Source organism: Spermophilus citellus (assembly GCF_964194105.1).
Source record: "Spermophilus citellus genome assembly, chromosome: 7".
Classification (NCBI taxonomy): Eukaryota; Metazoa; Chordata; class Mammalia; order Rodentia; family Sciuridae; genus Spermophilus; species Spermophilus citellus.
The window spans coordinates 97,557,474-97,572,132 of record NC_138188.1 but is presented as its reverse complement, the minus strand read 5'-3'; the positions used below and the strand labels follow the sequence as shown (position 1 = coordinate 97,572,132).

Here is a 14,659-nt window from a genome sequence, read left to right as displayed (position 1 = left end):
TATTAAAATAAATATCTTTTAAGACACACAATAGCTGGTACATTAAATTGTTTTCAAATCTTATCTAATTCCTATGGACTCCTTTATATAAAAAACATTTTTTAAAATAGTGAATTGTGAAGACTTTGAATTGAGATAAACAAAATGAATGTGTCTTCTCTCTGGTTTTGGATAATATCCTGAGCTCTGTGGCTTATGGTTATGGCTTTTGGGTTCTAGGACCATTTTAAGGAAACAACGAAACTTGCTTCAGCTGCCACAGGAAGTTTACACTTTATCCTGGGCACAAGAAAAGGAAGGAGGTGTTCAAGTGCTGCATAAATACATTCCAGGATGTTGACTTGATGTGTAAGACAGCTTTTTGTCACTGTGCCGAATTCCTGAAAACAACAACTTAAAAAGAGGAGAATTTTGTTTTGTCTTACAGTTTCATGGGTTTCTGCTATATGATCAGCTGGCTCCATTGCTTTGGGCCTGAGGTGAGGCAGAAACATCATAGCTGTAAGGCATGGTAGAGAAAGGTTACTCAGCTCATAATAGCTGGGAAGCAGAAAGAGGCAGGGGATAAGAGACACCCTTCCTAGACATCCCTAGTGACCTACTTTCTCTAACAAGTATCACTCCTACAGCTTCCACCACGTCCTGGTAGTCCATTCAGCTATCGATAGACTAATGCATTGTCCAATCACTTCCCTAAAGTTCTACCTCTGCAGTGGGGACATTGCTGCATTGGGGATCAAGCCTTCAACATTTCATATCCAAACCATATACTTGGTCAGTAATGGAAGTACTAAAGGCTATGCACAGTTACTCTATATTGTACTATGCATGGTGGAAATGCATGTGAATTTAAGTGCTATCATTAAATGTTGATGTAAAGAGGTTACAATACCAATTGACCAAATTATTTAAAATTAGGAGCAGTAACACATCTGTCTTTGTATCTCCAACCACTGCATGTTATGTTTGAATGAATGAATATACAACAGTTTTTAACCTTATGTACTAAAAGCTATTGAAGTTTGGCCTTGGGAGCACATCACCAGCCTCTGGGGGAAAGATTTGCAAAATCAACTTCTATCAATGAGTACAGGTGGACAAGGGCCACAAAGCAAGATCATTCAATTAAAATCTCAAAAGAAGGCAAATTTGAATATCTCCTGTGGTTATCAAGTACACTAATTTTTAACAGACCCACAGTAACCCTAAACTGATTTTGAAATTTTTCATTTCTTCCTGTACCATTTCTATGATACTTCATCCAGATAGCAACCGCATAAAGATTGCTGAAAATGAAAGTTTCCTTTAATTGATATTCAAGATCTCATTTTGCCCGGAACTTTAATATATTTAGAAAGAACATATAGCCCATAATAATGATGATTTTGTTCCATTGATATGTATCTGCAGATTAAAGACAGAGGCCCTTCCCTCTTCTGTTGAGGAAATGTATCCTGTCTCTCATTTTCTCCATAACCTCAGATAAGTGCTTATTGTTTTCATGATAATAAGCAGTCTCATCTTACCGTGACATGATGTTTGTGAGGGGGCCGGAGTTTAAGATCTTTTACATAAAAGAAGTTTCATAATCACAAGCTGTGAAAAGGGAGAGAATGTCTACCTCCCATAGGTACTTTTACCATGAATTTCCTGACCTTGATTTGATTAAAACCTCAACCAAAAGATTGCAACAATTTAGATGTCTTTAGAGTTTAATTGTTCATTTCACTTTGAAAAAAAAAAAGACTCAAGGTGGGGCAAGAAGGGTGGCAGAACGGAAGGAGAAGCTAAGGACTGAGTTGCTTTGCAGAGCAGTGTTTGAAAGTGAACAGCCAATTTAACAAGAAGCAAAACCACAAAGACTCTGCTCACTTTGTTTCACAGAATCATTCAGGCTCTTCCTACTGTCTTCTCCTTGGTGTTCTCCTCTTTAATTCTCAGATGCTGCTGGGGTAGATAACCTGATCCGTCTCTGAGGAATTCAGGGGAGAAAAGAAGCCTTCTGCTTGAGCAGTTCTTCTGTCACTGATAAGCAGGGGAATGAAGACGTCACCAACCATGTGTAGAATTGGGAAATTATTTGGGATCCTTTTCCTAATCCCACATCTGGGCTTCTGGAGCATCCATGGTAAGGTACTTATTTAGATTATTTCTGGTTTTATTTCTCAGGGGAATATGGATGTAATGTATTCCCCTGTTGAACTTAGCAGTGCATGATGTTTATGCCAACTGGGTAATAGTAGATGAAACGATTTGCTCCCTGATGACATTAGAGAATGTAAACCATATTAGAGCCTGGTACTCACCTGCTTAAATAGTAAACACCAAATCCACGGCTTGGCCAGTTTTCTTAAAAACATGTGCTAATGGTAAGAGAAAAAAAAATGGTTAGGTGCTATACATAGTTAAGTACAAATTTATCACTACTATTACCAAAAACTTTTTGATTACCATACTGATAGTGAATTAATAGCACTTTAAATATATATTTCCGTTTGATGAACCTTTCTTTCTTTCTTTCTTTCTTTTTTTTCTTTCTTTCTTTCTATGCAGTGCTGAGAATTGAACTCAGTGCCTCACACATGCTAGGCAAGTGCTCTATCACTGAGCTACAACCCCCCACCCCCCACCCCCACCCCCAAATAGCATGATCTTTCCAAACGGATTCCAGAAAAATATTGTAGAGTTCATTTGGGTAGTTGGGTAGGATAGGTGCTGGATAGCTGAAATTAAATCTTTCTCCTTGGTTACTCTTAAGTAGTATTTTCTCTAAATAAAATCTTGGTACTTGCTTCGGTGGTGTGTGTGCCTTGAGAATATTGACTGAGCAAATGCTGGGAAACAGGAGCAGAGCCTTCTACAGAGCTTCTACTTTGTTGGAAGGGAATGATTCCTACATGGTTGTTAGCTGAACATTGAAAGTGTCTGAGTTCTGTATAGATGATGTTTGGCCAGCTCTAAAAAGACTTTGGGTACATGAAAAAGATCATTCCTTCTCTATTTTGAGGTCTCTTTCTCCTGTACATTGACACCGGGACCATAAGTTGTACAGGGCCTATGAGTGGTTAGACAAAGTTTCTAATTGCTCAGTTAATTCTCCTTTGCACACAGCACACATTTATCAGCTTGTGTGTTTCTGTTTTAAACTAGAAAATATGATCATTGCAGTCCCACAGAATGTCATCTTTAGTTCTAAAACTGTTTAGCTTGGAATTTGACTCTAAGATACCAGGATGCCACAGTAAAAATCTCCTTGGTCACTAAAGTGTCTAAGTGTTGAGTCCAGTAGGTTCTTAGCTATTTGGCTGAAGTTTTTGGCTTCCATCAGATGCCTGCAATCACATAGCTACAGTCAGAGACAAATAGTAAACAAAATTCATCCTAAAGGATTTATTATATATTCTTTGTGAAATAAAATAAAATATTTTCAGTGCTTTACTACAATTGGGGTGCCATATGACTTCCGTTCTTCCTCTCAGTGTATTGTAACTTAGTGCTTATAAAAATAGACCCAGCTATTAGAATTGTGTTCACTTGCTCACTCTGCCAGTCACTGTGCCATCTTGGTTAAGTTTCTTATCCGCTCTCATTTTTACTTTTCTCATTTGTAAAATAGAGATGATAAATGTACCCAAGTTGTGGGCCTATAGTAATTTTAAGTGCAATAATACAGGTAAAGTATCGAATACTAAGTACACATTACCAAAGCTTGATAAATCTTAGTGGTATTTTTGCTAATAGGACTTACTGCCAAGAAACTCCCATAAAATCCAGTTAAATGAGATGTAAAGTTTAACATTATTATATCGTTACAATGCAGTGCAACAGATCACTAAACCTTTTTCTCCTAACTTGAACTCTGTACCTGTGACCAACATCTCCCAATACTTGAGTTATTAAAGTTAAAATGAATAAGTAAAATATATTGTACAATATATTTAGCCCAGGATATAGTGAATCAAATCATTTGGAAAATGAAAGGGAAAGGCTTGGACCAAGTACTGACCAGTTATCTTATATAAAAGTTAATATAATTGATTTTATCACTACTCATATTAAATTAAGAATATAGATTGAGATAGAACATCAAGTGGGGGTGTAGCTCAGAGGCAGAGCAAAGAGTTTAAAGATAATTTAAAAATGTTTTCCCTCACTTCAAAACAACCTGAGACCCATGTGCTTCTTCCCAGTATAAGGTCCTTGCTTAGCATCTGGATGGCCATCTTCAATGACAGCCCCCATTTTAAGAAAGATTTCACTTTCCTGCCTAAGGGCCTTTCTGAGAAAGGCTCACCACTCCCTTTTACCAACTCCACCCTTAACCACCCCCATTCGGGCTCGCCCAGTTCTAATCCCTGAGCTGGCCTCATAAAAGTCCTAAACCCCAAGCCTGTTTTGCCTCTCTCCATTTATGGAGAGATGTGCTTTTATTTGTCAGCTCTGACCAATAAACTCTCACGTGTATCTCTGCCTCGGCTCTGTCTTTCTTCTCTCGCTTGCCTGTCTTCCAGTTCCTCACTTTCCTTTCCTTGGTGCCAAAACCCAGGATTGGGTTTCCTGGTGTGCCCATTCCTCTCTTAAAGGGTCACTGAGTGTCTCAGGGCCCCTATCTGAATTCCATTATGGGAGCAGGCCCTCCATTCTGCCAAATACCCTCTCTGCACCCACCATTATTTCAGGTAAGACCCCTGTCTCTGGTCAACCTAAACAACCTTCAGGTCCCTGGAAGTGACTGTCGATCTTTCGTTCAGCACTCCCAGGGTTACTGTGTGGTCAGGGCACCCACAGCCACAGCTTTTACAGCTACGGCTGATCCCTACTGTTGACCGAGTCTATAGGCGGTCTTTTATTTGGGTCTTGGTTTTTGAGAAAAACCACCAAGGGTGATTGGGAGTTGTTCCTGGTGAGACTACCTCTTGGCCTTGGGTTAATCTCTATGGTTTTTGCCCCTATGTAGTCCCAGCCGGGTGCCCAAGTGCCTCTACAGGTCCTGCTTCTGATGCTTACCCAGCAGTGATGACAACCCTCTGAGCATAACCAGTCCTCTCGACTGGGTGATATTAGAGACTGGGAGACACCCACCTCTAAACTCACCTTCTGTATCTCACCGTGGGTGGCTCCTCATTCATTCCTTCCCATAGTCCTCTAGGCTGCCTCCTGGCTAACCTAGGGTCTCGTTCTCTCACGCTGGACCTAAACCCTAAAAACTTATTCATTTGTGCAATCAGATCTGTCCTCAATACCCTTTGGACTCTAAATGGCCTCTTAATGGCCCTCTAGATTCCAATATTATCAGGGATCTTTTAAACTATTGTGGACATTTGGTAAAATGGAAAGAGATATCATTCGTTCAGGCTTTCTCCTCTCTGTTCTAAGCCTTCTCTCTGCAACTCTTGCTCTCCTGCACAAGTTCTCTTAGCTCTCTCCTCCCCTATGCCTGCTTCCAAAGGGACAAAAGATTCTACCCAGGACTCCTCCTTAGACCCAGCAGATGAGCTCCCACCACACCATAATTCTCTTTCTAATGAAGCCTCTGTAGCAACTGTCCCCTCGGCCCCTCCACCTTTGATGTCCTCCTGCCTGAGGAGCCCAGGCAAGTTTGGGAGCAAGCTAGAAATTATGCAGATGAGGTACATCAGACTTCCCCTGCCCATCCAATTGGCATTGAAGCAGTTCCTGATTGGGACCCCAATTGGGTTTATAATTTGTCTGGAGGAGTAACTAGTAGAAAGCAATTCATTACTTGCCTCATGGCAGGACTTAGAAAGGCAGCCCATAAGGCTATCAATTATGAAAAGCTCCAGGAAGTCATCCAAGATAAAAATGAAAACCTTCAGCATTTTTAGACCACCTGGCCAAGGCTTTATTACAATATACTAATCTGACCCTGAGACTCCAGATGGAAGACAACTACTAATGGTCTACTTTTTCTCCTAGAGTTTCTCCAATATTAAAGCCAAACTAAGGTGCCTTGAGAGGGGGCACCTAACTCCCAAAGCTGAGGTTCTGGGAGTAGCCTTTAAGGTGTATAACAGGAGAGACGAGAAGGCCTGGAAGCAGAAATATTAGATGTTCACTCAAGTCACCTGGCTGGCTTCAGCATCTTTCCCTGGTTCCACTGGCCTATGGAAGAGTCCCTCAGGACTGCCCAGACCCTGTTTTAAATGTGGTCAATGGGTCACGGGGCTTGTACATGTCTCAAGCCTCGCAAGCCTATGGGCTCTTGTCCTAAATGCCATCAGGAGGGACAATGGGCCATTGACTGTCCCCAAGTCCATAGCAGCCCCCAGCTATCCAGCCCTTTTAGCTCTCCTTTCCAAATCTTAGAACTGGCTACAGAGGACTGATGAGGCCCAGGTCCCCATCACCCAACCACTACCATCACTCCATGGGAACCCAGGGTAACTCTGCGTATTTCAGGTAGGGCTGTCTCCTTCCTTCTATACCCCGGGAGATACATATTCAGTCCTCAAGGAGTTCTAGGGGCCTACTACCAACACTTACAGACACCTAGCCTTGTTTGTGCTTTTGGTTCTCTAATTTTTACCCACTCCTTTTTGGTTATTCCACAGTGCCCTGTTCCCTTTATAGGAAGGGACATCCTCACAAACTTGGTGGCTACGCTTTCCTTCTCTCCTCATATATGCTTCCATCCAAACTCACCTGCTGCTCCCCTGATCCTCACCCTTACCTTAGGACCATCCCCTATTCCATCTGCCAGTGCATTCCCATTACCCCCTTCCAAGGTGGACCCTACCTTCTGGGATGTTTCCAGTCCTTCTATCTCCTCACACCGTGAGTCCATTCATATCTGTCTCAAAAGCCCTCTCCATTTTCTGACCCAGTCACAATACCAGCTCTCCCTCCTTGCTGCTGCTGTCCCTCTTTTTGCAGATCAGCCTTGTCAGGCTCCTGACAATAAACCCACTTCTTATCCCAGGTTTGTGATTAGTCTGAGCCACTTTTCTTTCATTGATGCCAGTGACTCGATTACATGCTCCTATCAGATTGGCTCTCCCTTCCTGGGATTTGAGCTGCTTTGGGATCCTGGCCTGAGGGCCCAGGACAATTACCACACACACCTTCTTTCATTCACCTGTTGCTCTTCTTCTCTATCCACACTCCAGCCTCATTTGGGTAAACGACTTCACCCTTCCCCTCCCCTGCTCCTCACAACTCTACAAGTCTCCTCTTTAGAACTTAGATCTTGGTCCAGCACCAAGATTCTCATCCATATCTTCCCCTGGGTGAGTTCACTCCAACTCGCCATGGGAAACTCCCAATCCCTTCCCCTTGGCAAGTTCACTCTTGGGTCTTGGTTCTCAGCTCCTTAGTGGAGCTCACGAAAGCCCTGGCCAGGCAACCAAGACTCCCATAGGCAAAGCCCGGGACTATGGAAGTAGTGGGTTATTCCCTTCTCTCAGTCCCAGACTCCAACTTGTCATGGGGAACTTCCAAATCCCATCTGACTCACCTCTTGGCTGCCTCCTCACCCACTTAGCCCCACTCCGTTTGGCTCCTGATCTAAAGTCCCATCCACCAATTCAACCTTCCAATCAACTTTTGTGAGTGCTCAGGAAAATGGAAGAAAATCCCTTATGTGTGAGCTTTCTCCTTTCTCAATTCTAAGCCTTCCCTTTGTTCTTCTTGCTCCTCTGCCCAGCTTCTACTTGCTACTAAAACTCTGGATTCCTCCAGAGGCCCTACATCTAGACAAACAAGAGACCCAGAACTCTCCTAATCGGAGGGTCTTGACTCTACTTGCCTACAAATGTTGGCTGCAGCCTCTTGACTCATTAATGAGTCAAAAAAAATTCACCTTTGGGGCCCCATTTATCATCCTGGCTCCCCATCACCTAAAGGAACTCCTTACCTACAAGGGCTTACATTCCTTACCTCCCTGTTGCCTTTTATCTCTACAGGATTCCCTGGTAGAAGATCCCAGTCTTATTTTCCACATGTGCTCACCTTTAAATTCGGCTACTCTCCTCCCAGCTCCTCAGGAATCTTCCAATTCTTCTCTTCTTACCCATTCATGCATTGAAACTCTGGAGGAGTTTCTTCCATATCCCTCCCACCTACAGGAAGGCCCCTTGCTCCGCACAAAATACAGATGGTTCACAGATGGCTCCTCCTTCCTTTAGGAAGGAGTTCATTGGGCAGGTTATGCCATGGTCTCTCTAACCTTGGTTGCGGAAGTGGCTCCCATCCCCAATAATACATTCAATTAGCAGGCTGAACTTGTTGCCTTCATCAGAGCCTTCACTGTGGCAAAGGGAGCCTCCCTCAATGTCTATGCTGACTCTAAATACGCTTTCCACATACTTCTGTCCCATTCTGCTATTTGGAAGGAGCATGGATTCCTTACCACCAAGGGAACTTCAATTACTAATGCCCCCTTTATCTCCAATATCCTTCAGACCTCAAAGCTTCCCATTGCCATTGGAACTGAAGGATGGCAGCTAAGTAACTCCCTTCTCCAGTGGGCACTTCCTTTTCTGACCTCTCTCCTTGTCATAGGCCTTTTACTAATGCTTGTCCCCTGCATCATTAGATTTATTCAAGACCATATTCAAAGGATCTCTAACCAAACTGTGAACCAGCTTCTGTTATAGGACTTCCAACCCCTCGCCAAAATTGGGCCCTCTGGAGTCAGCATCACCTGGCGCCACCTGACCATCACCATTGCCTCAATGGCACACAACACCCCTCACAAGGGTCCAGATGCTGCCCCTTCCCAGCAGGAAGAAGCTACAGAAGATTAAATCTATGCCCCTGTCCCTTAAGGGGCCCAATACAAAGAAAAATATCCTTGCTTAGCACCTGGGATGGCCATCTTAAATGACAGCCACCATTTTAAGAAAAATTTCACTTTCCCTCCCAAGGGCCTTTCTGAGGAATGCTCACAACTCCCTCATACCAACCCTACCTTTCACCACCCACATTAGGACCTGCCCATCTCTAATCTCTGAGCCTGCCCCATAAAAGTCCTGAACCCAAGCCTGTTTTGCCTCTCTCTGTCTATGGAGAGATGTGCCTTTATTTGTCAGCTCTGACCAGTAAACTCTCTCATGTATCTCTACCTGGTCTCTGTCTTCCATTTCTCACTTTCTTGCCCGTCTTCCCATTCCTCACTTTCCTTTCACCCAGGAGTGACTCTGAATCTATAATAAGGTCGAAAAAAATGTAACATTTTCTACAAACTCCATGTTTAAAGTCCTTCTTTAACACAAAATTATGCTTGCTTGCTTTTTTTTCTTCTCTATTTATCAAAAACATACAGGGAAACCTGTCCTTCAGTGCTTCAGTGTCAAGTGATTTCTGTCCTCATGAAAGTAATAAAAGTACCAACCCCTTCTCATGCTGACAAGACCTAGGCTGCAGGTGGAGGTTGTTCTTTCTGCTGTAAGTCCCTGGACCACTTGTTCAGTTGAGGATCAACTGAGGATTCCACCTTCAGTCAGGCAGGAGTACTACAATTAATGTCTGGACACTGACAGTGTGTATGAGCTGGAATAAAGGCAATTGGAAATCTTTGTTCACTGGTTATTGTGATACAAAAGAATCCTAATCTGGTCCAGTAAGACTATTTGGAAAACAAAGTAGTTAGGGTCACATCTCCATTTGGTTTTTGCCTGTGTCCAATTCTTATTATGAGGGTTCAGTATGGTTCATGGATCAACCTTTAAATGCCATACTCCACACCCCATCCAGATTATGTTGCTCCATTATGTACCAGCTGTGTCCTTGAATCAGAGCAGGCCCACTAGGGCAGATAACCAGTAGTCTGCAACCAGAATTGCTTGAAGTTCAAGTATTGTAGCACAGCATCTGTATCAGGCTTATTTATTTATATGGCTGTTGTATTTGTTCCTGTTGAAATGCGCATATGAAATATTAGAGATAGAGTTATGTCTTCTACTAAATGCCAAATACTTATGTGCTGTCATCACAGAAATGCCCACCATTTATGCAAATGTCTAGAAATTCATTCTGCATTTTCAGGATTTCCTGGATTAGGGCATGAACAGATTAACCCCTGTGCTGATTACAGCCTTGAATTGACTCCCTAACAATGAGGGGCTCTTCGATTTATTATTGCTTCCTTCATCCAACTATAAAAATTTCCTCTATTTTAATGATTAAATCAAAAGCTATTATCTTGCCTCTTTGGGACTTTCTACTTAATTTCCATTACTGGTGAGTTTTGTTATACTTAGAGTTCGGAAAACAGCTTATCTTCTCGTATACTCAATTTCCTCATCTTAAAAATAAAAATAATAATAACAATCATTGTGAGGATAAAAATAAAATATATATAGATGGTCCTTGATTTAGAATGACTCAACTTAAAATTTTCTAACTTTACAATAATGCAAAAGTGATATGCCTAAAAGTGACTAACATGAAATAGGAACTTAAATGTATTAGTCTTATCCTTTTTGCCTATTGTGGGGATGGATCCAGAAAGGGTCTATCGTCCAGTGGTGAATGAGGTGCCATGGGCTCTTGGGCAGGTGGCAGTGAGTGTGCAGCAATGATTCCCAAGATGCTCTTCCAAATGTGACTTAGCCCATCCATCTGCTATCTGACCTGATGACATTGAAAGACCTCTGCTTGTCCTATTCTTAAATATCTCAAGGAGAGGAAATGGCTCAGGTACTTTGTAAGCTTTGCTAAGTATTATCAAAAGCTACAGCAAATACGAAAGTGACTATTTTTAGGTAAAACAATTTCAGAATTATCTCAAACTAGATAAAACCATGAGGTGTATAGTTTACGTCTTAGATTGCTCTATACAACTAGGTGGAAGAGATAGTCTTCAAATATCCCCCCAAGTAGTCATATCATACAGTGAGAAATTCTAGCCTTAGAAGAAATAGTTTGAAAGTGTGCTAAATAAATACCATATGAAAGCAACTTAAATGATTCTTGCATGATTATAAGAAGATACATTTTTGAAAGAAGGGGATTTTTAAGAGGAAATAGTAAATGATAATTATGAAAATTCTTTCAATTTTCTTGTATCATGGCCATTGTTTTGCAAGTACTGAGAATATGGAATCATACCATGTGTATTCTTGATATGAAGTTAATTCTTTCCATTTTCATTTTTGTTAAGAGAACTTTATATTGTATGAGTGTGTGTGTGTGTGTGTGCATGCATTTGTATGTGCTTAGGGAGAAAATGGCTCTCTCTGTCTAAAGACAATATCCAGAGAAATTATTCTACAGAGAACAGGAGACAATATTATTCCATGCTATTTATGTCTGTGATCTATATTACATTAAGTTCTGTTTGTCAAGAAGATGTATACGAATACATTTTCATTTCACAGCAATCTCAGTTTCCATTATAGTCCTGAGAACAAGTCACAGGGTTTTCCTTAAGCTAACAATGGTCACCTTTTATAATACAAGTTCTGACTTTAACATATTTATGCTCATGTCTATTTAAATTTCTCCAGGTATTCCTATCAATTCTGGGAGTGTCTGACTTATGCAGTAGGTTCATTTGCCACAATGTTAAAGTGACGTATTTAATAAAGGCTACAAAACATTGAATTACTGGTTTCTAGATGAGGTGGAAGTTCCTGCTCTAATCTCATGTCACCGCATTCTGATTTTGTGAATGTATGTCAGCTAGTTTGTGACAGGAAGTATGGCATTTGGGCCTTCAAGTGTTACTTGTGTGATTCCCCAAGGTGTCCAAATTGATGTCCTCCCAGGCTCTTTGATGTGTGATTACAAGTCTGCCATCGCTGTGCATGGATTTCCTTGACTGTGCTCAAACCATTGCCTGATGTCATCACAAAACCTCAATTTGCTAGGGTTGATGCAGTTATTTCCTTCTCTGGTGGCATCATCTCTCCTCCCTCTACTATCCTACCCCACTGAAGTAAAGCAGAACATACCACCAGCATCACCTGAAAGCCTTTTCTGCCTGAGTGTGAACAAACTATCCTCTGTAGTCACCCCAGCATATATCTGAAGTATTTGTTATTTGTCTATTATCATCTCTTCTGATAGAGGCTAAAATCTTGGCTGATGTCCTTAAAAATTATTGGTCTATTATACCTTTAGTAATATTATAGTTTTCTAAAATATTGTTTACATTTCTATGTTCATCTCTAACACTGTCAGCTCAAATTAATCATTTTGAACTTTCCTTAAATTTTAAGAATTTTCAATGGAGGAGCAGTGAAACTTGTTAGGATTTTTCTAATGATAACAGTTATAATCAAAGGACATGGTTTTTAAAAATAAGAAATAATGACATTTCACAAAATATGCATAATCACAGTCCTAATTTAAGAACCTAGCTAATAGTTTTCACAAATTACTTACTCTCTTCAGCCCCTGAAAGAATTTCTATATGCAATTACACTTGCTCAGCTGGAAGTCCCTGGACCATGTAGTTGTTTATGGCTGGCATTCCTTTTCAATTAACTGATCTGGTGTCTAGATGGCTGTGGAACACCACATACTAAATAGTTTAAATATCACCCACAAGTGGACATAAATCAGATCTTCCCACATACTTGCAAAATCTAGTTTTTCTTCAGTGGTTATGAATTAGCCACTACAGGGTATTTTGATGTGCACATATTACCACCTCAATGCCTTTTGATTGAGCTCTTAAAGGGCTTAGCTGTGTCTGTGTCTTAAGACAAAGGAACATTTAGAGCTGTAAACAGGGGATTCTTCACTTCATCAAGCTTTCTTTTTAGTCTCAGGACACATCATGCCTTCTCACCTTCATACTTTCCTAAGGCTACTTACTTCTGCAGAGATGGGTACCATAGGATCAAGGTCATGGTTAACTAGACAGAGGGCAAATGCTTCAACACAGAGGTAGTTGAAATAGAGTGATGTGTGCCACGCTGAATAGCATGGGACCATTCTTTAGGGAGGGGGGTGGTATTAATTGTGAAAATAGGAAAAGGACCAAGTATACCTGGAGGTGGGAGAAGGTTCATTTTCCTCCATGAGGCCTTCCTGATTGGCCTAGTCAGAAATATTCCCTCCCTCTTAGGGATCTGAAAACTCTCAGAGATTATAATAATGTTCAAAATAAATAAAAATCTAGCTGCACAATTGAAGAGCCACATAAGCAACTTTCGGTCTCATCTTTGCACTAGAAACCATCATTCCTAAATTGCCACAGGCGTTAGGGTATCTATGTTCCCACAGTCTATCTAGTATCTTACAGCACTAGTAATTCTGAACAACGTCAGGAGTCAAACACTGCTCCCGTAATATTTGGTCTAAGTTTTAAGTGATTAATGTGTTACTGTTGAGTGTTAATAATATGTATACGATCTTCACATTAATGTGTTTATAGTTATGACTCTCCAATAAATGTTACCTTCTACATGCAAGTTAACTCCAAGAACTTCCCACTTAGAGTTGGCCCTGGACACATACAAATTCAGCTACTTTTTTTTTCATTTCCAGAATAAATTTACAATATTCAGAATCACTCTCCAGTGCTCCAGGTCCATTCTAGAGCCACAGTGGCTGTGGTACTACATGTTCCTGCCTCTCAACTGTCCTCTTTAAATGAACACCACAATGATTATAGAGATGAAGAAACACAACAGAAGCTGTTTCATTTCTGTCACTATATGCAATTGTGTTGAATATTTATTGTGTTTGAAGTTTTAAAACAACAAAACAGAGCACAGAGTGTAGGTGTGATATTTTTATTTGGTGACCTATTCATACATCAAATGTTTGATTAGTATCTTTACAATTGAAATGAACACTTTTTAAAGGGCTTAATTGTTTTGAAACTACAGAATGAAGCAAGAAAAACACTTTGTATTAGTGGTAAAATTTAGCAGTTGCCTAAATTGTACTTTACAGAATTTCAGTTTCAATAAAGGTTCAATCATTAGTTTAATGAAATTCACCTTATGAATTAGTGGACATTTATTTTGTACATTATTACCACAGCATGTAACTAAGGATCAAAGTTCACATCATTGCTCAAATTATTGAACAAATAGTTACGCATTTTTAATTTTTTTCTATTCTACTATTTTTCAAATATTTGCTAAACTTATTAGTTATGTATATGTAAAATTCAATGCAAAAATATTTATAGTTTATATTTCTTTTCTGGCCATTATATTGTCTCATTTTTTGATCATTTCTGAAAATACTTTTCCATGTAGAGGTAAAGGTTGTTAAAAATGAGTTGTGCTAGATTTCAGATGTGCTACATACTGTGATAATAACCCTGTGGTTTTCTTAAGAATTTAAAAAATAAGAGGCTTCCTAAATCTATAGTTACTTAAAAAGCAACTATTATATTTTATCAGATGAAAACCTAGAGGTGGTAGATGCTTTTAACCTCAGGCTGCATTTTAATTATTTTAGCATCAAAAATTCCCTATTACCAGATATGAATGTTTGAAAAAAAACAGCAGAAACACTAACAGTAGTAACAAAAATTAACTGATAGTTGACAGATAAGTCACAGCTCAAAGCAACTATGATTGTCTTTTCCCTTCAGAAAATGTTTTCCCCTTGAGGAAAGCTTTGTGTGTCTTGCGTGTATTAAGGTGGAGTTTCATAATTCAAGATAGACAAAAAAACTTGTCAACATACCTGTAGGTTCAATGGTATTTTATTGAGATAAGATTCATATAGC

The 14,659-nt window shown here is 40.2% G+C and overlaps 1 protein-coding gene across 1 annotated transcript in view; it reads left to right on the top strand.

Annotated features, from left to right (window-relative positions):
* Nucleotides 1–2,040: 2,040 nt before the first annotated feature.
* Nucleotides 2,041–14,659, top strand: part of BTLA (B and T lymphocyte associated) — a gene marked incomplete at both ends in the record, with an annotated part of 29,183 nt that continues 16,564 nt past the window's right edge. The window contains one exon of the mRNA XM_081302276.1: nucleotides 2,041–2,128. Coding sequence (XP_081158402.1) covers nucleotides 2,041–2,128 — 88 coding nt within the window. The remainder of the gene's footprint in view (nucleotides 2,129–14,659) is intronic.